This window comes from Temnothorax nylanderi, unplaced genomic scaffold (genome assembly GCF_030848795.1).
Source record: "Temnothorax nylanderi isolate EJ_2023f unplaced genomic scaffold, tnyl_v1.0 TNYL_tig0002_pilon, whole genome shotgun sequence".
Classification (NCBI taxonomy): Eukaryota; Metazoa; Arthropoda; class Insecta; order Hymenoptera; family Formicidae; genus Temnothorax; species Temnothorax nylanderi.
In genome coordinates this window covers 2733150-2756702 of record NW_027249064.1, presented here as the reverse complement: position 1 = coordinate 2756702, position 23553 = coordinate 2733150, and the positions used below count along the sequence as shown (strand labels likewise).

General features: G+C 45.3%; 3 protein-coding genes and 2 long non-coding RNA genes across 7 annotated transcripts; 3 read left to right on the top strand and 2 right to left on the bottom strand.

The window, feature by feature from the left end:
- Positions 1 to 101: 101 nt before the first annotated feature.
- Nelf-e (negative elongation factor E) lies at positions 102 to 2656 on the top strand. Of its 2 annotated transcripts, none has more exons than XM_071700085.1 (4): positions 102 to 359; positions 564 to 1057; positions 1160 to 1405; positions 1519 to 2656. In XM_071700085.1, exons 1-3 carry the CDS (start codon positions 270 to 272, stop codon positions 1401 to 1403), a joined length of 828 nt encoding a protein of 275 aa, XP_071556186.1. In that variant the 5' UTR covers positions 102 to 269; the 3' UTR covers positions 1404 to 1405; positions 1519 to 2656. The 2 variants fall into 2 exon arrangements, with proteins under 2 accessions (XP_071556186.1, XP_071556176.1); XM_071700075.1 differs by having other exon boundaries at positions 104 to 359; positions 1160 to 1409.
- Positions 2589 to 12156, bottom strand: LOC139769147 (uncharacterized). 2 transcript variants are annotated; one of them, XM_071699964.1, is made up of 4 exons: positions 11482 to 12156; positions 9078 to 9432; positions 4046 to 7570; positions 3710 to 3864 (listed from the first exon to the last, which is right to left on the bottom strand). In XM_071699964.1, exons 1-4 carry the CDS (start codon positions 11655 to 11657, stop codon positions 3847 to 3849), a joined length of 4074 nt encoding a protein of 1357 aa, XP_071556065.1. In that variant the 5' UTR covers positions 11658 to 12156; the 3' UTR covers positions 3710 to 3846. The 2 variants fall into 2 exon arrangements, with proteins under 2 accessions (XP_071556056.1, XP_071556065.1); XM_071699955.1 differs by having other exon boundaries at positions 2589 to 7570.
- Positions 9389 to 9801, top strand: LOC139769216 (uncharacterized). Its single transcript, XR_011717504.1, has 2 exons — positions 9389 to 9551; positions 9712 to 9801. It is a non-coding gene; the product is annotated as an uncharacterized lncRNA (long non-coding RNA).
- Positions 12137 to 18015, top strand: LOC139769207 (uncharacterized). Its single transcript, XR_011717501.1, has 2 exons — positions 12137 to 12324; positions 12659 to 18015. It is a non-coding gene; the product is annotated as an uncharacterized lncRNA (long non-coding RNA).
- Positions 15194 to 22946, bottom strand: LOC139769154 (protein SCAI). Its single transcript, XM_071699979.1, has 4 exons — positions 22485 to 22946; positions 20058 to 20908; positions 16700 to 17113; positions 15194 to 15561 (listed from the first exon to the last, which is right to left on the bottom strand). Exons 1-4 carry the CDS (start codon positions 22676 to 22678, stop codon positions 15317 to 15319), a joined length of 1704 nt encoding a protein of 567 aa, XP_071556080.1. The 5' UTR covers positions 22679 to 22946; the 3' UTR covers positions 15194 to 15316.
- Between the last annotated feature and the right edge of the window lie 607 nt (positions 22947 to 23553).

Sequence of the window (23553 nt, the reverse complement as noted above, 5' to 3'; positions counted from 1 at the left end):
TCTGTGACGGGCGTAACGGTACCTTTTATTGCGCTGGCATATACATATACGTGACTGTGCGTCGTGCGAGACGCGGGATCACGCGGGATGTCGGGACCGAGAGTTGTCACACCGCGCACGTTGTCGCGTTTGGTGAGTTTGGTGTTTGGTCACGTTCCGTTCCGTCAGAGCGTCGCAAGTCGCAAGTTGTGAGGAAACATTGCTGAAAATAAGCCTACGATCTCTGTGTCAAGACGGACTCGAAGGACTTCGTGCGTTGTTGATATTACATGCAAAATATGGTGTACCTACATTTTCCGTCGAATCTAACCGAGGAAGAGTTGATGCTTCAAACCAAGTTCAACAAGCTCAAGAGAAAGGTACAGGTTATATTTTAGACGCGTATGATGAAATTTAATTTATCTATTAGATATTTGTTTCTCAATTAATTTGTAACGTAAGTTCCAAATTTCTATTTTATCTATATCGTTTTCTCGAACAATTATTTTATCTGTACGTCTCTTTAGCAATATACAGGAACAATTACCTTACCTCTATGTTGTTAATCATCCTTCGCTCTGCAGAAAAAAGCGCTGCAAGATCTAAAGGCTCCTAAACAAGAAATAGAACGCATTCCACAGGCTCCAAAGCGGCCTACGGAAGCGAGAGACGCTCGCGAAGTGGCCAAAAAATTGATCAAGTCTGGCGTAATCACAGCTCCAAAGACTCCAAAGCGACCGGAGCAAACGTTCAAGAGATCTCGCGGGCTAGAAAGGAAGTTGAACAGTACAGAAAAGACGATTAGTTCTTACCAACCGTTCTCAGCAACGCAGGAGGAGGAAGAAACGGAGGCAGCGAGGCCAAAAGTGAAGGATTTATATAATAGCTTTGTCGGTGCTCAGGACACTGGGGAGAGAACTACCAACGATACTCAATCTCCCTCGGCCAAGCAGGAAGTTAAGCCACGTGCGGGAAATACAATATTTGTATGTGGCTATAAGATAACGGAGGATTATCTAAAGAAGCACTTCCAAAGCTTCGGAAATATCGTCAATATTTCTATGGAAGTAGAGAAGAAGTAAGTACAAATTGTTTTACCTACGCTCATGTTCACACAAAGTTTTAATAGATATTTTCGATGTGATTGTTAATAATTAATTCTGTTCTATCTTTCTTACAGCCACGGCTTTATAACCTTCGAGAAAGCTGATGCAGCTGAAAGAGCCATAAGCGAAATGGATGGCAGTATGGTTTCCTCCATCCAGTTGAAAGTATCGTTAGCAAGGAGGCAGCCGATAATAGAGCAAGTTAGCGATACTATGTCCAGCTCTATGTGGTCGCCAATAGCAGCTAACTATTCGCAGAAAAGTGCACATAAAGACAGGCGGGAACTTAAAGTATATGAAGAGGATCTCTTCCAGTAAATGCAGGTATTTTCGTTGACCTTAATTTCCGAAATGTTCGATATTGTAATATAATATCCATATATATCATGACATTTCGGCGTCGAGTCGTTATGTAGTGTGATGATGATTGTAGGAGAGGAGTATGAGATTCCCAAAATACCATGTGCTACTTTCTGCGAGTCGCGATAGACTCACAAGTATGTGCCCAGTGGTGATCTTAGTGGTGGCGTCGATCATCCGATCGTCCGATGAGATCATCGGTGAGGGCAATAAGGCTTGTTGCCGAATCTGTTTATATATTTTAGTCGATGCGGCCAGGCACTCGCGAGTAAGTGTTTTTGCCCGGCTAATTAGTGTGGTGCCGGGTTGTCATCTTGGTAGGGGCACCATATTATGATACTTTGTTATATCTACTCATTTGAAAACATCTGTTAATTTATTTTCAGTATTGTGTTCTTCCATCTCTCATTATGACGTATTATATTTGTCAACAAATTTGAATATCAAACATTTGTATATTCTCTATCTAATAACTGATTTATTATTATAATTATAACAAAATTCATAATGGCATAGAAATATTTATCTATGTATAAGAAAAAATGTTATACAGTCGAACCTTGTTAATTAGTTGAATCTTAGTCTTTAACTTATTCTTTTTTTATGTCCTCCCACTGGTTGAGTTTGATTTGTGGGATTATGGAGAATGTCTTTTTGCTTATGATACTTTATCAAATGGTAATTAATGATATCATATATCGGACTAGATATGACATCAGTGACTCTATTAGACTGTCTTTTTTCTTTCAATTGGATGGAAGATATCATACCATCCATTTCACTTATCGCTCTCAACCGCTTCAGCTTTTTCAAAAATTATAGAGCCACTGTTGTAAGAAAAAAAGAACAGAATTAATTATTAATGATTGTATCGAAAATATCTATTAAAACTTTGAGTGCATATTATGCTCTACGTAAAAGAAAATCAATTGTAATTACTTTTAGAAGAAATTAAAAATAGAAATTGTTCCCCGGCAACAAATCAGGAAAGCAAAGGTTCGATTAAATAATATTTTTTCTTAAATATATATAAGTTAAATAAGTTAACTGATGTATGTATGTATATATATATATATATATATATATATATATAGCGCATAAAATTATGCTAAGAATTGTTGTAAATAGTGTTCTTTATAAATATTAAAGTTTATAATTGTAGGTATATTTGGCATATATTAGCAATATAATTACAATTTGTTTCTTACAAACCTGGCACTTTGTTTTATTCTACGTGTACAAGAACTATAATTCCATTCAAATTCCTTACTTTGTCGTGTCCTAGTCTGTATTTTCTTCGAGACAAAATTCTTATATAAAAATTTATACAATTAGGAATATATAAAATTTTAATTTCTACGAACCAATGAACTATTTACCAATTTGTATACACGATGTAGGCAAATCGGATTGTAGAAGTGCTATTGAGGGGGATTAAAGTAATCCCAATGATGATGATGTGTCACAGTCCGTGTGCTACTGAAATAATATATCAACAAGCCTGCGATCAGAAGTAACAAGGCGCATATTGCTAATTCCACTTCTCTGATCTTCTCTCTCGTGTCGTCCATACATAACGTAGACGTTAAATACCCTATGAAATACCTCATGGCTTTCAAACCGACTAATCGGAGTGCTCGGAGAAGCTGCCGCGTAGTGTCTATAACACCAGGTTCTGTATCAGAGCGTTGACTCGTTGGCGTTTCACTCAGAGAAAAGAACTGAGCTGGAATTTCGGAAGCTGGAAAGGCGATGAAGTGAGTCGAGCTTAAGGGAAAGGAGGATACCGGCGATTGAGAGGACCCCCTTTGCTTTTCCGTAAGGGATTGTCCTGTGTCAGAAGAGTGGGAAATAACGGCGCGCTGTGGTTGATGACTGTCTTTAGGGACACTCTGTTTCGCGTCCGAAGAATAGGAAATGACGGCACGCTGCGGTTTAGCGTCCGTAGAGGTACCGCCGTGTCCTGATACGGTCGAATCGGGGGTATCAGGAGTCACGGAAATGGCTGGTGGCAATGAACGGACCGGAGACGCGGTTTGCCGCGCGAACCCTCTGCCAGGCGAGGAGGATCTAGATCTTGACTTGCGAGGGGTCTGTTCTTTACTATCGGACACATCGTCCTTGCTGCCACGAAGACCCGTAGACGTTGCGCCCAGCTCGGTAGTAGAAGTAGCAGTAGAAGTAGCAGTAGCAGTAGCAGTAGCAGTAGGAGTAGTAGTAGAAGTAGAAGTAGTGGTAGTAATAGTAGTAGTAGTAGTCTGGACAGAGATACTTGGAGGTTCGCCAACGCGTTCCGGCGTCTCTCTCGATTCAGAGGATCGGGTTGAAGACGCATCCGACCGAGGATATGAGGCACGAGATTCATCCACGTGGGAGTCCGACGTGGTTCGCGAACTCAAAGTTAGGGGATGTTCGGAATCTAAAATTTGTAAGGACTTATCTTGAGCGACCGTGAGCAAATGTGTGGTAGATTCTTTATCCTTGGACTCTAATTCATCTATCGTAAATGTCTGTGGGGGAGGGGATTCTTTGGTTTGAGCAATTGAGAGGGGGTGTGATATCTCTTTGTCCCTGACATCTACTACGTTTGTTTTAACAACCTTTTGGTCCTCGCCAGCCTCGGTCTTCTCATCTTCCGTCGACGCTGGTCCGACAGTCTCGCTGGGCCTCGCCGCTTCCGGCGAAACATCTTGCGAAGCAGATTGCCGCTCCTGAACTTGACTGTCCTCCGTGGTGGGAATGTCGGTTGTCGCGTGGCTCGCGGATTCCTTCTCGCTTTCGCGATGTCTCTCTTGTGCCTGGGTAGTCATCACGGTCTCCAAGTGGCTTCTGATCGCCATCAGTTCTCTGATAATGGCCGGCGAAAAACTGTCCTCCATGGAATCGCCGCCTCTCAATTCCGACGCCGTAATCATCATCGCGTCCACCTCAGACGCCACGATCTTGTGCGCTTCTATCTGCGACACACTCAGTCGATCGACCTTTAAATCTCCGACCTCGAGACTGCTGATTCTCAGCGGCTCGTCGGATAATAGACCCGACCTGACTTGAGGCCGCGATTGCGATTCTTCTGTGACGCGTTCCTCCAGATGCGGTGCCGATCTGTGCTTGTTCTTCAGGTCGATCTCTCTTGTAGGCGACGGTGATGTTAGCGACACCGTGTCATATGCTATTCGGATGTCCTCTTCTTCTGACAGCCGCTCGTCCTCTTTTTCTTCTTCTTCCTCTTCCTCTTTTCGCAGAAACTGTGGCATCGGTAGCGGAGGTACGGGAGGCGTGGTTGTTCTGCTTGGACTGGGTATACGCTCCATCGATACCATTATCTGCGAGCCCGATCTGGAGGGTGTCATTATGAGCTTCGCCTGGGTGATCTCCTCGATCACCATATCATCCGGCAATGGATCGGTCTGCGTCGCCGCCGTCACCTCCATTGCCTCCGCGTATTCGAACGGAGTGCGAGGTCGTCCGACCGCGTGCTCCTTCCTCGCTCTGGGTGGCCGCGGCGGCGCCGGAAGCGGACGGCCTTGTATCTTGTTGAGCAATTCGCCATTACGGAGGTCCCGATGTTCCATCTCGTCCGCGCCGACCTCGATGTACGGCACGGATTCAGCTGATAGTAGAGTCATGCTGATGATCGTCTCCGACGTCATGCTGGTGTCCCTCGTTCTAGTGGGCCCCAGAGTGCTGTACGCTCGTTGGGGTCGCTTAGGCGGCGTCGGTCTCGGCGTCGTGGCGAATTTGTCGCGTTTTCTTCTGGGCGGCGGTGGTCTAGGCGGCCTCTCTCGCTTCTCCACGATCGCGTAACCCGAGAGATCTCGCGCCGAACTGTTCTCATCCTCTTGCGGGATGTCCTCCTCGATGTAACCGGCCTCCGGCAGGGATTCCGCGCCGTGCGACGTCCTGTCCTCGTCGGCGGCGACCGACGTCGTTCTCGAGCGGGATCGTCGTTTCGGTGGTATCGGTACCGGTTCCGGCGCGACGTCTTGCCGTCGAAGCCGCGCATCCAAATCCTCGATGTTCTCGTGACTCGCAGACATGACGACGTCGCCGTTGGCGAATCGCTCGTCTAGCGACTGTTGTGATCGCGACGATCTCGCCGGAATCGCCGGCTTCCTGGACTCGATCTCGATCTCCCACTCGTCGCGATGACCATTGCAAATCGGTGCGCCCACGTCACCGTTTCTTCGGTCCGCCACCGTTTCCCGGTGCGAACGCTTTCTGCGTGTCGGCACGACCGGTGGCATGGTTGAGGGAGCAGCGGACGAATCGGGTACAATAGTGACGGGCGTCGAAGGGGAGAGTATCGACGTCTCCATCGGCGGCTGCGAGTAACTGCGCAAGGACGACCTCGATTTTCTGCGCACCGGTTTCACCACGACTATGTCGTCCAATGGCTCCTGCAATGGTTCCGGTTGATCGCCCTCCGCCTGATATACCACGCGGTGTCTGGAGTCGCTTCTGGAGTCACTCCTGGTGCGCTCGCGGAACCTCTCGTCCGTGATCGATGCTTCTCGACTGTGTCGCGCCGCCGCCGATCGTTCCCGTTTTGGTCTGACCGGTGGTACCGCTTCGTTGGACTCCTCTAAATCTTCCTTCTGCTTTTTCAAAGTCCGCGTTCTCATAGGACGTTGAGGCGGAATAGGTGGAAGCTCGTCATCCTGCAACGCGCTGACGACTTCTGTCCTGAGAGCATCTCGGATTTCGTCGGTCAAGTAATTGCCTAGATTCATGTCATCCTGGCTGATACCGCTCGCCCGCAGAAAGAACTCGTCCGAGTCGATCTCCTCTATCACTCCGCGACGCCTTCGATCGCAGGAACTACCGCTGGACGCTTGTTGTTCCCGATCGGATTGTATCGAGGAAGGCTCGCCTTCCTCCTCATCGGACGGCACCCGCAGTTCAAATAGAATCGGATCCACCGCCATGAACGCTCCCTCGTATTTTTCTTGCTCCAGAACTCGTGGCATGTCTTCGTCCAACGATCGCGATCTCGGGATCGGTTTGAATTTCTCCTGCTGCATCATCTGCTGATCCGCATGCCAATCATCTTGCATTGCCGCATCCTCGTTCTCCTCATCTCGATGAACATGTTTTATTCCTTGATTGTCATATAATTTTGGATCTATCACTTCCTCGGGTTCGTACGACACTTCCCGCCTTCGCGACTTGTGGGATCTTTTCGGAGGAGCGGGATGTCGATCCGACATCTCTGACGATTCCTGCTCGTAGTCCATGTACTCTATCTCCTCCTCGTCGTATTGCACTCGTTTTCTCGTATCCTCCCACGGAATCGCGCGAGCCGCCGCCAATATCTCCTCCTCCGTTCTAGCGGACAATCTCGGCGGTTCCTCCATGGAACTCTGATGCCACGGAGGAGAGCCGTCGCTCCCCGCCGCTTCCTCCGGACGATCCTGATCCTGAACGTAAGCCGAGTCACCGAAACGTTGCGCCCACCTGGCGCCGAAGGACTTTGCCTTCCGAGCGCGAGGAAAGGTCGCGCTCTCCGCTGACTGGGCTCTAGAGTCCTTGGGCGAGGACGTCGCGTACTCGCCGCGCTTCTTGGACTTCTTGTCGAAAATGCGCGGATACGTGGCGAAATCGAAGATATTGCGTTTAGAGCCGGCAGTGGACTCTGTCGAATGCTGCTTCTGCTGCTCGCGCATAGAAGGCGGCCGCTTAACGCGAGCGAGCGCGTCGGGCAGGCGGATGTTGGGCTTCTTGATGGTGAATTTTGACTTGTCCGGCAAATGGAACCGCGACTTGTCCGGAAAACTGAACTTCGGTCTCTCCGGCAGGTGAAATTTGGACCTGTCGGGCAGACTGAATTTCCCCGTCTTCTCGGAGATGGACGTTCTTATGCGATCGATTCTGCTAGGCCGTTTCTTTTCGGACTTGCGGGACTTGTCCGACTTGCTGCTGCTCGCCGCCGCCGATCTCACCGTCGTCGTTGTCGTCGTCGTCGTCGTTGCTTTTTCGGGCTTCTGTCGTTTCTGTGGGAACGAGAACGTGGGCCGCTGGAAACCACGGAGCCGAGAGCGCAGCTTGCCAGCTTGTGTCTTCAGTCGTTGAGGTAGGCCGCGAGCGCCGCGCCGAAGTGGCAGCTCCTCCATCACCGACGAGTCTACCTGGAATGACAAATGCTTCTCTGAAATTAATGCGGGGTGGAAACGTAAACCTTATCTTTAACAAATCGAGACTCCCGGCACCCGGCAATATTCCACAGATCTCTAAAAAAAACCGTGTACAAACTATATTTTCTCGGAAACTATTAGAAATACAACCAATTCTTTTTAATGTTTAAGTTTAATCGAGGTTTAATGATTAAATTAGGGTAAATTAATTATAAATATACTTCTTTCTCTCTAGCTTATGTAAAATAAGCTCGAATGTTTTTAATTCTAATGAGTTACATCAATATTATAATTAATCTGAATGCTAACAGATATTTATTTTTCATGCTTCTTCAAGTAAATTCTTTCTTATATGTATAAGATATTTCTAAAATTTCAAATTGATATATTATATATAATGTAATAAAAAGAAGCTTATAAAATTTCTGCATCATAAACTATTATTAGTATTGTCAGCATAGATTCTTTTATTTTGTAAAAAAAAAGAGCTGGAACTGTCAGAAAGTAAAGTATTATAAATAATTCATTTTAAGGTCAACAATGAAGGATTAGTATCGTGCGAAGCATTCGACATGCAATGCTATTTAGAAACACGCAAAGTGCATTAAAAGCGAATATTTTAAAGTGCTGCGAGGTAGCTAGCCACTGTAGCTAATCGCGAAGTAAGCCAGGTTCGGAATCCATTTCAAATCTATTGTCGGATCCACCGAAATAAATCGCGAAGACTTTCGCGGGCTGATGCGGGGCGCGGATTTGTGCGCGAGGACGACTTCACGTCCTCATTGAAAAATATCGCCAAGGTCGAGGGATGATTAATATTCCGACGGCGCCATATATATTCTTGGTTACGATTGCGCCACCGATGGAGAAGCGCTCGAGCTTTCTGGAGCGTACTGCGAGCGGCAGCGGTATTGCACAATCGGACAGTGACACGCTCGCGTTCGCGCCTCCTTTTTACACGCAAGTTTCGCTAAATATAGGCGGCATATTCGGCGCGAGTAACAAACCAAAGACAACACCAAAGACTAGCCCCCGAGAGCCTTCGTTGGCGCTTTTAAATTCCGGGGGTCTCTAATCGATTCGCAGCTATATTTAACCGTTTTTTATTTTATTCCCTTTTGTTCAATTCGCGAACGAGGAGCCTTCGCAGCAGTCACGGATTCTCGGCCAATGAATATTGATTTACCGATTTGTGTTATTATTTCAACGTATATAAGTTAAAACAGTTTGAAATAAAATTTAAACTGTAAATTTCATAAGTGAAATAAAAAAATAAATTTCATAAAAAGAAAAAAATTAACATTATTATTGTACCGCTAATTTAAAAATGTTTAAATGTTCCTGGAAATATACCTCACAGGACTCATCATATTAAGTTACAAAGCTACCCGCATGTCACGTTTTATAAGTGTTTTTGCGGACCTGATAAATTTTTCTGCGACAATAACCAAATCTTTTTCCACGCTTGTGAATATTTATCAGATCAAATTGTGGACTCTACCTGACTAGTGTTGATCTCGCCGTCGGTTCTGGACTCCGTGTAGGGAGTGGGTGCGAGGAATCGCTCCTCGAGCCTGTCCTGAAACTGCTGCGCCGTGGGTTCGTGTTCCTCGGAAGTCTCGCCGCCGGTCTCGCCGAGCTCGCGGCCCTCCATCGCGCTGTCCTCGATTTTGCCATCCAGCGGCAGGATCACGTCGCCGTCCAGGATCAGCTCCGGCGGCAGCCGGCCCCGGTCGTCGATGCTGTCGTCGCTGTCGGCGACGGGCATCACGTCCGTGTCGGTGATTCGTACGACCGGTGCCATCGCCGGATGCGGCAGCGACGGCGGCGGCGCGATCGGTTCGTAATCGTGCTCGCTGCAGCGAGAATTCACGCTTATATCGTGAGACCGATTGCGTATAAATAAAACTGCGTGTTCGTGTTTTGAATCATTAACGCGTTGTTTATCCGGCGAGTTTCGTATGTATGTGCCACGGTAAGACAGATTTTTCATTATCATAACCGCGTACAAAAAGGGTGATATACCTATGATTTAAAAAATTATTGTCGAGTAGCACCTTTTCTATTTTATATGTATTGTTGTCTAACTATTTATGTCATTCAGAATTTTATTAAATGGCACTTATTTTTTACAGTGATCACCAGAACGTGACTGGAAAGTTAGGCACCAGTTATAGATGATCACTGGTAGTCAAGGTATTAAATAAACAACTATGAAATTCTCACGGTTTTGCTATTCGTAAAGCTGCAAATTTTGAATGTATCTTCAGTGAAATGTAATGCGATATCTTCGTTATATTTTGCCGTCTAAGCAAAGTTTGCTCCATTCTAGTAGAGTGTTAATAAACGACTGAAATGCAATGCAATCGTACGGCAAAAATTATCAAACGAGTCGCGGTTAATGACCTAACATTATCGAAATGTCCTGAATTGCAACAAAATCTAAAATGTACCCAAGTAGCAAGATGACGTTCAAAGACGTCTTATTGACGTTAAAGACGTCATTAAGACGTTATTAATACGTCATTTGACATCACTCTGCTACTTGGGTAAGTTATATTCGACTGAAAGTGATGTGATGTACGATGAAAATAGCGCGATAAAAGATAAATTCTTATTTCTGAAATTCATAATTTTAGTCAATGCACGATATTCGATAATTTATAACAAAAAGTAATACACTGGATGTCACACCGCGAAATTCATCGATTATTCTAAATGTGTCTGGGCTCCGTGTTTTACACATCTTCCATTTCCCCCCATTCGAAGATGACGTATTACCCCACATGTATGACCCCCTTCCGATCTCATGAGACCAACGTAAACAAGTGCAGGACGAAATTACACAGGGTATCTACATCGAAGAGATCATGTCGTTTGAATGAAATTCATCAACTGATACATGACCCCGGGTCATTTCGCGCTATGTTCGTTTTTTTTTTAGAATTAAGCAGAAAAATCGATTATCTTTTTACTGTTCCTTTAAAGAATATAGTACTCTGCACGTTTCCCATCGACCTTCTATAACACGTTATCTCTTGACAATTCTCTAAAAATACACCATTTTTCTGTATAAAGAATTCGACTGTATCTAAAAATTTCTCACCTTGTTTACTATAAGTCAAGAATCAAAAGTGGCATAGATTTAATAAGTTTCAATTTTTAGTGCTACAAATATAAAGAAATCCAAAATAATAAAATGTATAAAGAATTCGACTGTATCTAAAAATTTCTTACCTTGTTTACTATTAAATCGAGAATTAAAAGTGACATAGATTTAATAAGTTTCAATTTTTAATGCTACATATATAGAGAAATCCAAAATAATAAAAACGATGCAAAAATCTCAAATTTTTCAGAGTCTGTCTATCTTTCGGACATCTTTTATATTTTCGCGTTGTTGGAACTATATATCTTACACCGATTGTTGCATCTTTATCGATAAGCAACAAGATTATTTTGCTTCTCTGTAACGCCGGAATTCGGACTTGCTGAATCACATTACTCTCATTACGTTCGTTGCAAACGTGCGCTCTGTTCAGTGTAACACGGTCCCGTCAGATGTCCAGCCTCGTCCCGGGGACGTCGCAGCGTGCGCGCGTGTACCGGTAACGCGGATGCTGCGGGACACGCGGGTCGCGGACGGGGAACTGGACTTGGCGGATTTGGGAGCTGACCGAGCTTTCTATCTATAGCCACCCGGGCGAACCTTAAATAGCTGCGGCGGGTACGCGACGCGGTTTCGCACAGTGTAACCTATCCGATAAGCGCGATATGATAGCGAGATGAGAAATGGACAAGGCATTCTCTCCGGACCACTTTACATCGATGATCCGAGGGTGGGCCAACGTGTTTCCCGTCAGGCTCGACTTAGACGGAACGTTGGTGGATAGGGGGATACTGACCTGCAGCGGACCGCAGGTGGCTGCTGCATCGTCCTGGATGACGGTCTGACGAGGAGAGCGCGTCGTTCCGGCAGAAGCGAGTCGCTCTGGTAGTACTGACACCCGCAACGGACCTCGCGTCCGAGGCTCGACGTCGACGACGCCCGCGAAGCGCGTCCTCGTTGCTCCGGCTCCATCCCCACCCCCGGAGAAACGCCGCGGCCGCACACGGTGGTCCGGCACTAAATCCACCTCCAGTCTCCTCTTCCTCTATCTGCCTACCTGAACGAGATCACGGAACGACGACGACGATGACGACGACGTCGACGACGACGACGACGACGACGACGACGTTTCGTCGTTCCTCCCGAGACGTCGTTCACGAAATACTCTCTTCGCCCTCCAGATCGAAGGGAAGAGGGAGAGACAGAAAGAGGAAGAGAGAGACGGATTAAGGGGAGAGACAGAGTAGAGAAAAGGAGGCTGAGCGGCCCGCTAGAGCAGCCCACTGCAGCGGCTCCTAGGCGACTCCCTTCAGTACCCTCGGCCGCCCATCGCGAGCGCGACCGGGGCGGACTTCGGATTATTTATAGCAGTCTCCGGTATTCGGCGGGCTGCGACACTGTCTCGAACCGTGCGAGCCACCGGGTCACCTGGTGCATCCGCGGTCCACGCGGACCGTCGCGGCAAATTTCACTGCGGGTGCATTGCCGCGCGGCCGGCCAGGTTCGGACGGGTGTTCCTCCTCTTCTTCATTTGGCTTTAGCTCGGTAAACGTAGAAAAAGTCGCGCCGATGAGAATCTCGCGTATTGGCCAAGTACCAAAAGCGATTTCTGACGGTATTTCTGTAACGTGTTAACGAGGTACGTTGGTATCTTCAGTTATCGAGGAAGAAAGCGAATCGACGTGGCTTGTGAAACGTTACGGAACTACTCGAGCTTGCTGCCGTCGTCATCTCTCAGCGATAAATGACGCTGACGAGTGCTGCTAACGCAGCACGGAATTAGGGTACAGCTGCGGTATTCTACGTTGCGTTAACGCCACTTACCGGTGTCTTAATTATCAAGGAAGGTCAACGGCGGCAGCGCTTTCGCGTGTCTTTCGTTATTTAATTATGTACAAAGTCGCGTCTCTCTTAATATTTCTTGCCGCTATTAATGCGAGCGATATGACTAAAAACGTGATTAAAAATTAAAGATGCTGCGTTGCAGAAATTAAAGGAAGAAAAGTTGAAGAGATATAATCCTTACACGAGCACACACGAGGTCCTCCATTCTAAGAAACTTCCGTTTCCGTTTGATAATTATTCCTCGAGGATCCTCCTCGCAGCTGGAGCGAAGCAGATGCGATTCGATGAATCCGAGTAAAAGCTGCATGATTTTCGAAGCGGGAAAGTGTTTCGACATGAGATAGCAGAAAAACGAAGATTACGTGATTTGATTTGAAAGTGAAATTTTTTCCTTTCGAACAATCTCGCTGCAATGACGCGCATTATCTCGCAGCGCGCGAGCGTATAAAGAAAGATATAAAGGCGGACGTACGTCATGCGCGGCAACATGGATTCGGCGATTGTGTCACATCTTGGCACTCGATGCCAGCACCGCGATACAATGCTTGATGATGACGAATGTCGACTTTGTTTAATGCACCTCGGTCAATGTAAAAATAATTCGTATAGAGAAAGACGCAGCTGCGTTGCATTCTTCTCGAAAGCTGCACGTTCGTAATTGTACATATTCGTAACTTTCTGTATATATACGCGCGGATGGTGTTCCGCAATATATACACGTGTATTTGGTGTCCCAAGATTACCGGCACATCTTTCACGTACCGAAAGATCAGTCGATCTTCTCTTATAATTTTCGGCTCGCACCCTCATGGTGCGGTTATCTTCATTTTCAATCGCGATAAATAAATACGAGCATGTATAAAAATCGGTATATAACTTGTGAATGCTATTGATGGCTCCACATTTTTACTAGAAATGGCTCAAATTAATTGAGAAATGGCAGTAGAAGCGATGATAATTCTGTGACACCCTGCATAATGTACTGGGTATTCGCGGTAATAAATGGTAAAATCGAGAGGTTGATTTCACGTACAAAAATAAATCGAAATCGGTTATTTAAGCTGGAGAGAGCATTATAAACTCCTCAATTTTTTAAATCCATTTTCTTGAAATCGGAGCATCGTTAAAAAAAGTTCAATTTACATTTCTGACTTATTTTTGCGCGTACAGAATCACTTCCTTCTCGATTGTACCATTCATCATTACGGGTCAACCTGTATAAAACGTTATATAAACGTTATATATAATATTCTTTCCTCGATATCTATGTCATATTATACAGGGTGTTCCAGACGTACCACGTCGTTTTGACTATCAACGTTGAACCAAGAGGATCTCGATGTAGAGCGCCAATAACTCTTCAGCCAATAACATGAACAATGAGAAAACTAAATTTTACAAGTATGAATAAATAACGAAATACCGTTTCTTCGCTAACTATAAGCAAGATTTACTTCTCGACAAATTTTTTATTCAACTCTTTCAAGATATTTAATCTGTAGAATTTAAAATAACGGACGGTGCTGCACGATTTAAGTTCTCGCAAAGAAAAAAAAACACGTCAACGATCTCGCGACTGAAAGATGGTCCGGTAGGTCTGAAACGCTCTATACTTTTGCAATATTTTATAAAATATATAGAATATACAGCACGTGTTTCTGCGCGTGTACGTGTCGTGTGTGTAAATATATAATACACTGTGTGTGGATGTATGTGTTTGTATGTGTGTGTGTGTGTTACGCTAGGAGTCCTATAACGACGTTCACTCGATGTACAGCCGCTAAAGATCCGATACAGTGTGGTGACTGGTGTGTCGTTCAGGAGAAGGAGTGATCGCATGTATAAGTGAGCGCCTAGCAATTTCTTCGATAATCTTCCGACTCGCATGGCCGCTCGCTCATCCCGTGCGAGTCGTCATCCGTACGGTTAACGTCAAACTCCTCCTCGTCAAGCTCGTAGACCGCGCTCTACTTTTTGCTTATAAATAAACGAGCGGAGGAGAAGAGACGTTTCCGCGCGCGCGTGGGTGACGCTCTCGGCCGATCGCTAGCGACCACAACGAGGACGACGACGACGACGACGACGGCGACGTGGTATCGGAGACGATGATGCGTCTCTGCCTTGAATCGCACGGAACGGCACGGGGGACAAGTGGGCTTTCACGGTGTTTCGAGTACGAGATAGAGAGAATGCAAATATCGGGAATGTGTTATTCGTACGAAAATTATATTGCCACTCCATATATGTACCTATGTTACAGTTCAAGCATTCGAGCGCATTTTCAAGTGTGTAACTCTTGAAGAACCAGAAGCGGTAGTTTTTTTTTATCTTTACATTATCAGTCCGAAGCGTCGGTGCGTAGCAGCAACACTCGCTCGATCGCCGATCGTATATTTCCCTGGGATTCTCCATGTCGCAGCGTTGTCATTATAAACGGACGGTGTAGGCGATCGTCCCGTCGTCCGGCGATTACGCGATTTATCCTGCCTCGGTGCCGCGGTTGCGTCGTGTCACGGTGTTGTGTCGCGCGCTACCCCCGGGTGTCCCGTGTTCCAAGTTCTTTGGGGGGAGGGGGACTCCGGATCCCTGTATCTCACTGTCAGACACACGGCCGCGCGATCTCGCGAATTGCGCGATTACTGCGAAGACGCGGTTTAATGAGGTCTCAGTGTAACGATTTTATTGTTGCAATTGTAATTACAGTAGTCGTAATCGTAATCGTGATGGTTGTGATGGGATGGTAACAGGGACGTCGTGTCGGAGACCGGGCAGGGTAGATGCCGGGGTCAGGCGAGCTCGTTGCTGTCCGGAAAGTGGTCGCGGGCGTCCAGGCAGGCGGCCAGGTCGAGCACCAGGTGATGGAGGGTGGGATGCTCGAGGACCTCCGCGTCCGGCAGAGGCGGATAGCAACGAGGCCTCTGCTGCCGGCCCCGGAACGAGCGGTGCAGGTTCAGCACCACGTCGCAGAACACGTAGCGCACCAGCAGCAGCCGCAGGAAGTCGTCACCGAAGAACTGCAGCACGCTGGTCTCTACGAATTGCGAGATCGCGGATCAAGTTACGTGACATCGAGAATATCGAGAAGCGATTCGATTTGATGGAGGAAGATGCGCCTTGAATGTCAGCTCTTTTTTTCTAATTCGCGGCGTTAAAATAAAAGCGCATTTATTTTTCTTTGGAGTTAGTCCTTCGTCGGTGCGACTTCGATGAAAGACTACTCCGCAACTTTTTAATTTTCTCAGACGTCTCGGAGTTGAGCTTTCAAACAGGCTTTTCTAGAAGTGACGCGGAAACGAATAAAGAAAAAGCACAGTTGTCTTTTCCCTGTATATAAAGTTACGCGATGTTTTCAAGTTTAATTTACCGAGACCCATTAATTTTCGACTTTTTAATTGAGTTTGCTCAAGGAAATTTGTGACAGAAAGATATTCTAATTGTATTTTGCATAAAGCACATAAATGTTTTAAGATAAAAAGCTCGTGATATAACATCGGTTCATCTCGATAAAGATAACAGGTATCTCTTAGCTCGGGAGTTAAAGAGACACGCAAAAATCGAGAACGAGAGTTCGCTGATAAATTCGTTTGGATCTAGGCCAAATGCGTTTATTGTTGTAACGCGATCGTAAGTCGCATTCAATGAGTCAGGCGGCTGCTGCTGCACAACGAATACGCCCTCGTTTTGGCGATAAAATCTTAATTTTGCTCGCCCTTCTCTTAGTGCCGCGCTATAACTATCAAATACCACGCGATATCCTGGTCAAGTTGAATAAATCTTTTTCGATAACTATACGCGTTTTTCAGGAGCGATTAGATCCTATTCAGAAACGTTCTATCTTAAATTATTACGGTGGACATTCAAGATATTTTAAACGGATATTTTAAAAACCGTTTCTTAAACAACAGTCGAAAACATTTGAATTCGATGATTAGTGCCTGTGACACTGTAAAATGTTAATTACATCTGTCTCGAGACTGAATATAAATCTACGATTTCAATTATGATCTTTCCATTAATAACTGCTAATTTTTAGCCGATCAGCGCGAGACTGATTGAAAGACGGTTCGAGATCTTCCAGAATTCGTCCTCCTCCACTATATCGAGCCCCTTCCTTGGCCGTTTTCGTCTGATCGACGCCTCGGACAAACGGTTGTGTCGAGTGTCCTTACCGCATCGGGAGCGCGTTACGAGCTGACTGGCCTCGTTAAGGAATCGCTCGATGTAACGCTGGCAGCGCTCCCAATGTTGCACGGGCAGGCTCCCGACGTTGCATATAAGGCAGAAGGCGGCGAGGGGGGCGTGAAGAAATAAGGTGAACAGGCTGCCACCGTGTCGCAGGTCGCGCAGGGTCGGCGGCACGTCCTGCGGCGACATTAGCACCATCAGGGGTTGGCCGAAGTAACGCGGTATCTGCTGGAACACGAAGCTGTTATCCGAGTCGACGACGACGAAGAGCGGCTTCCTGGTGAAGGGATACAAGTCGCCCGGGTACAGGCAGTGCGGCTCCTTGCCGCCGGCCGGCCTCTTCCCGTGCTCCGGATCCCTCTTGCTGCACGTGGACACGCCACCCAGGTCGTACCCCACTGCAAGATCGCAAGATTTTATCAACATCGTGCAATTCTGCGTTCGCCGATCCGTCAGACGGATGTTGGACAACATTGAGGAAACCTCGGAATTTTCAACCGTGTTTTATCTGACACGGAATACGGAATGCCTCGCGAGATTCACAATCGAGATGCAAAAGTGTATTCTCCGAAATGAGATACATCTTGAATGACTTTTTCTCATTGTCAGTGAAAACTTATTTAATCTTTTTTCGGAATTTTCAAATCTTTGACATTTAAACATTGCAGTAATTAATGCGTGAATTAAGATTTCAAGTTAAATCAGGAAGATTATATTTTAATTAAATAAAACTTTGTATGACAAATGACAAAACTGTCCGTATTTATTTAATACATTGAATGATTTTTATTGAGGACTCGAAATTTAATTGCTCATCGTGTAAAAGTACATTAAATTATAAACAATCTCGTTCTTGAACATTTAAAATTTTAAATGTTCTTGGCATAAATAGCAGTTTATAAGTTTATAAACGTGACTTTCCCCAATGTTGCCATCACCGCAGCCAATATTTTAATTCTAAATTCTAAGCATAAGCAAACGTTCTAAAATTTTTATACGTGCTTTTCGAAGCAGTATCATCAATAAACAAAAGCCGTGGAATCCGTTCCGCATTATTTATGTTGCCAATTATTGTAATCGATGGACTCCTAGTTTCTAATACATTGATATTGATTGCAAAGCTAGATTCGCCATGGTACGAATCTTTATTACGAAGCAGCCTTGATATTGGGACGATACTCTATTTTCCTTTAAAGACCTTCGCTGCAGTGGCCGATATGTAATCTTGATCTAAGGCGTAATGTTCGATTCTCCTTAAATCGCAGCCAAAGTTACATACAAATAAATGGTTTGTAAGTAACTCTGATTTTGATAATTATTTTTATCAGCATAAACGACGTGCAAATATAACGAAAAAATAAGCTAATTAGATATTATAATAAAAAAGTAACACATAAATTTGTCAAAAAAGCAAAAAATCTTCCTCGAGACTAATAAGCATTTACTAATTACTGTTGAAAATAATGTTGATCACTTAGATCATCTAAAGAATCGATACTTTTCGATTAATTAGTCACTTGCTCGAATTTCTCAAGTCATTCCTCAAATATATCATGTTTAAATCTATATAAATTTCCAGAGACACTTTACAATAAAATACATGAAATGCATGCATTGTTTAAAAAATGCGTTGTTTAAAAAAATGATCTTGATATCAATCGAGAGAATGTCGCGTTTATACGAACATCCTCGAATTCAAAATCGTTATATGTGAAGAGTTATGAGTGTTCCGTTATTATTAGCATCGTCGTCAATGAACGAAATATGCATCCCACGCAAATCGAGATGAGCATGAAACAGCTAAATAAAAATATGCTCAAGTTAAACTTAATATAAAAAATTCTTTTTTTTTCTTACGATAACAATGCTGCTAGATCTGCAAGATGTATTTATATTTCAAATTAAACGCAATTTTTTAGAAGGTTTTTTACAAAAACAGTTCTTCTATAAATGAAAATCAAGCCAGAGTTTGTCGAAGAACCTCTCTCTCTCTCTCTCTCGAGTATTTTTCAGTCAATCTGGGACACTGCACGGCTCGTAAGGCTCGTTCGATACAAAGAGACGTTTCGGGAGGTGTTCGCGTACCCACACGTATACGAAACACGTGGTTGCGGCCACGACGTCGCGCGGATTATCGCGTCGTGGCTGTTCCAATTGAGAGAGCACGGGTACCCAACCCAGTGGCCACTTTCACGATGATATCGGTGGCCAAAGTACCGGACTACCGACCGGGGAAACTGACCGAAAAGACCGACACGCGTACGCCTTCGGCTTCGCTGAGCGGGTGATTCGCTTTAACTCCGCATGACTGTACAACGGGCCGCTGCTGTATCAGTGGTCACTTTTGGGTGACCGCCGTTTATGCTGGCGCACGATCGGCTCAAGTGGAGCGGGAACGAACTTGGTGGACCCGAGATTGCAGGGCGTGAAATGCGGGACTCGATACTTGGGATTGATAGCGCTCAAGCGCGATGTAATGATTTGCAAACCAAATGATTTTGTGCGATGCCAAAGTAACGGACAAGAATAACCTATTAGTTGTGACTTATAACTCACGGAAGTCTCCAAGTTCTCCGGCACGTAAATATATAAATCGAAAGAACGATTTGGCAATACAACCAAAGTTTATTGTATACCTAAGTATTTGCGTTGACTCGGTTATTATCTTTGTATCTTCAGTACCTTGGTACAATAAATTATTTTTAATTTTAATCAAAATTCTCGTATTGAAATATTATATTAGAATCTCGGAACATCTTACATTGCGTTCTAATAGTTATTAATAAAACATTTTCATTACGAAATTAATGAGAACATAACACAAAAGTTATTCTTTTAATAAATATTAATAATTTAAATAATTTCGTATAAGAAAATTTTAAACTGTTGATTTTTAATTATTAAATTCAATTTTTTTTCGATTAAGATTGCCGTTATATTCCATCACTTATTTTTATACTTTATAAAAATATCTCGTGATATTTGTGGTACATTATTAATTGACCCATGAATAATAGATCACTTTTGGTAGCGAAGCGAATGAAAGCCTAAACGTCCGTTTGCATCAAGAGTATTTCTACTTAATCCCTAATTTTTCTAAATAATGCGTGCGTACAGAGATAATTTATCAATAATACAGCTTGGTAAAACTAGCAGCCCCATCGATCGAGCGACAAATTAGATACATTTATGGAAGATGCTCGTCACCCTTTCTTCAAGATCTATTTTCAGCAGATCTTCCGTTTGAAATAAAGGGATTTACGTCTAACGTCTATAAACTTGCGACAGCACAGCGACAGAACAATAAGGGCGTCTCTACGTGAAACTCGATTAAACACTCACTTTCTTCGGGGTGCTTGACGGTGGAGAAACAGCCGTCCGCCGACAGGTACAGCAGTAACGCGCCGTTCGCCGGTAGCTCCTTGAAGCCACTCGCGAGGAACACTTGCACCTGGCTGTAGGTCGGCTTGTACAGCAGGTACTTGTGCGGATTGTCGCGTCTCGGCGCGCCGTTCTCCGGCCCGGGGTAGGGACCGGGTCTGAATGGCATCCGACCGGCCGGCGAGGCGTCGTGCAGGTGATTCGGGTCGTCCCTGGGCTCCCGCTCGAGTGTCTGCAGCATTCTGAACATGTCCATCGACAACTCACTGAACTTCACCTGATCGGCGCAATTGCCGACTATTAGGATCTCTTGGAGAGATAGGCACATGGGTGGCGATCGTTCGACGGGCGGGCAGGTCTGTGGACCGAGCCTGTGGGTCAGCACGATGGGGTTCGAGTCCGAGTGCAGGACACCGACCGCGGACTCGGCCTTGACGAAGGCCTTGATTTCGTCGAGGACGAGGTTCCACTCGAGCTGATCGTCCGGCTCGTAGGTGCTGGTGTAATCGGCTATCTGGGCGTCGAGCTCCTGCACCAGCTCCCGCACGAGCTTCATACGGTTCAGCAGGAGGCAGACGACGATGAAGCGGGCGTAGTACCTGAGCTTCTTCACCATCAGATCGCTCCTGTCCTCCTTAGCAGCGCGGCTGTAATAGGCGCGACCGCGTATCGCCGCGTAGAACGAGTAGGCCTCGTGCAGGTAGCTCGTCTCGCTGGTACGTAGATAGTAGTGGTAGTAGAGCTGGCCGATCTTGCTGGCGATCTCGCCGATCTGCCACCTCTTCAGGTTATACTTCGTGTCCAGTATCGTTCTGAAAACAAAGCGAGGCTGTATACACGTGAGCGCGCACGTGTTCACGCACGCACGCTCAGTGTGTGCTATATTTTACTTTTTTTTATCGCCGAATTACCATCGAATCTAAAAATTAATTTCTTCCTACATCCTTTCTATATCTACTATTAATCGTTCACGATTAATTAAAATACAATTAGGATAACTTTAGTTTTCAGTGATCCTTTTTATCGTTTCCGAAACACGTGTTTCCGTTTGAAAACGTTTTGGCGTTTTGCAGCAAAATATTTCTATAGATTAGTTATTACAAAAAATAGCTTAAGAACATATTTTTCTTGAAAGACTATCAATATTTGCGAAATATATAATACTCTATAGCAAAATTAAGTCAATAATTTTAAGTGTCATGGACATTTTTATTTCAAAATTGATAAAAAATAATCCAATTAAATCACTGAAAAGATCAATCAATTTAAAAATCAAATTTACTTTAGTATGCCCAAGAAATAAAGTGATCAAGAATAGTCCAATTAAATATTATACCAAACTTATATCACTTAAAAGACCAATTATCTCACAAATTAGAATATAATTTACGTTACAACATTGAAATAAACATTTCGATTATGGTACACCCACGCACACAAGTATAGATTATTCCCAGTTGGAAACATCAATGGAGTTTTCACTAACAACAGAGAATAAGAGACTTCCTTTGTCCGCATCTCAGTTTACCGCGGACTCGCTTATTACGTACGTATTACACGATAATGTAATTAGCGTATAATGAAGCGACGACAGGAGCGAGAAACACAAGTGAAACTTTTTCCGCCAATATGCAATACTTCAACGTGAAGATGAGTTGCACGGAACGTCAACCAGTCTATGCAAACGGAAATTAGATTTATTCGATCATTCTGACTCGTGAGATTGGCTGGCGAACGAATATAAAGTCTGAAGCGCAACACACGAGGACTCGGTCACGTGGATCTCGCCACACAGACCTTCGTTTCGTCATCGTCAACGAGATCGCCGAGTCGGCCGTCACCCGCGAAACGCGATCGAGCCGCGCTGCGGAGTCGCGAACGTTCGCGTGCTAAAATATATCGTACTCCACATCAAACTGCCAAGAACGACACCATGCGATATTTTCTACGATAGTCATAATCTTGCGGCATGCCTCACTGCGGAGCGCCACCACTGTCGTGGTCTGACCGAACATGCCTGTTTCTACTCGATCGAAAGATAGCGGACGGGGACATGGATCACATTCAAAGAAATCGGTGGAAATCGCTGAATCACACGCATGCGAGTTTACGAAATAGAGCGAGTTAACATAATTTTCCGCTATGAAATATTTGGCAGACATTTTTCGCTATCAACCACTTGGACCACTTGATAACATTTATCTCTTGATAAAGTAATTCGAAAAATCGCTACCAAGTGTGCTCTAAGAGATCAGAGGAACCTCGATACAAAGTTATGTATATTTCCCTCGCTTTCTCTCGGATATATACAGCAGACGCATACACACGCGCGCACGCTCTATCTTTCTGTCTCTCTCTTTGCTTGCTCCCCTTATCTTTATCACTCACCTGTGCTGTTGCTGGAACTTCCAGAGCTTCGTGTAGACGTCGAAGGTCCGCCCGAAGTAACCCTGCCACTGCTTGTGCCCGTATTGCGGCAGGTCGCGCAGCCCGTTGAACAGCTGCTTGCTCTTCTCGAGCAGGTGGCAAAACTCGAGAACGACTTTGCGCTCATGGTCGTCCATGCCAGCCATCATGACCATCTTTTCGGCGAGTCGAGACCGCGGCCGGACGCTGGCTGGACGCCCTTCTCGACGACACGGTCGCGGCGGGCCCGCGTAATGGCGCCTGGCGATTCCGCCACCCTTTTGCACGGCGCCTACGACGACGGCGACCACGGCGACCAATCAATACTCTCGCCCACCCCGCATCAGGGGGAGCAATGTGTGCGCCACCACTGCTGCTGCCGACGCCGTCGTGACGCCTAGCGTCGACGTCGACGGCGGAGGCGGCGGCGCGGCGGCGCGGCGGCGGCGGCGGCGGTGGCGGCGGCGACGGCAACCGCAGCGACGACGCTCGCGGACATCTGTGCGAGCGACGTCCAGGCTTGGGGAGGAGCACCCTCGCGAATCGATATTCTCGCTTCTAAGGGTAAAACTGATGTTGGTGGAGGCACTCTTCTCGAAACTATCAGGTCTAATAGCATATTATAGTTATAAGATAGTTGTTTGAGTGAAGTTAAAGCGCACAGTGAGATCCCTGGCTTGAATTAGACGCGTAACATTTTATTGAATCTACCTGAAGAGTTTTTTTAAATTGTTTAATTGAAAGACAATTATGCCTTTTTGAAAAGCAGTGTATTGTTAATACAATATTCTATAAAATTCGATGATATTAAAAGAATTAGAACTATTAGAAATCTAATTGTCTGCACTACCTGTGGGCAAAATTCGCGTCAAGTCCTGACTACCCGATCGGTGGACCAACCATCGTTGAAATCGATAAATTCCTACCCCATGGTAATAAATACCGCGGGTAACTGCTTAAGGGTTGGTCTGTATACGGTCGGTCTGATTTTACCTTTATTCAGTCATTACAGCTCTACTGATATATGTCTTCAAAATGATCACATCGCTTA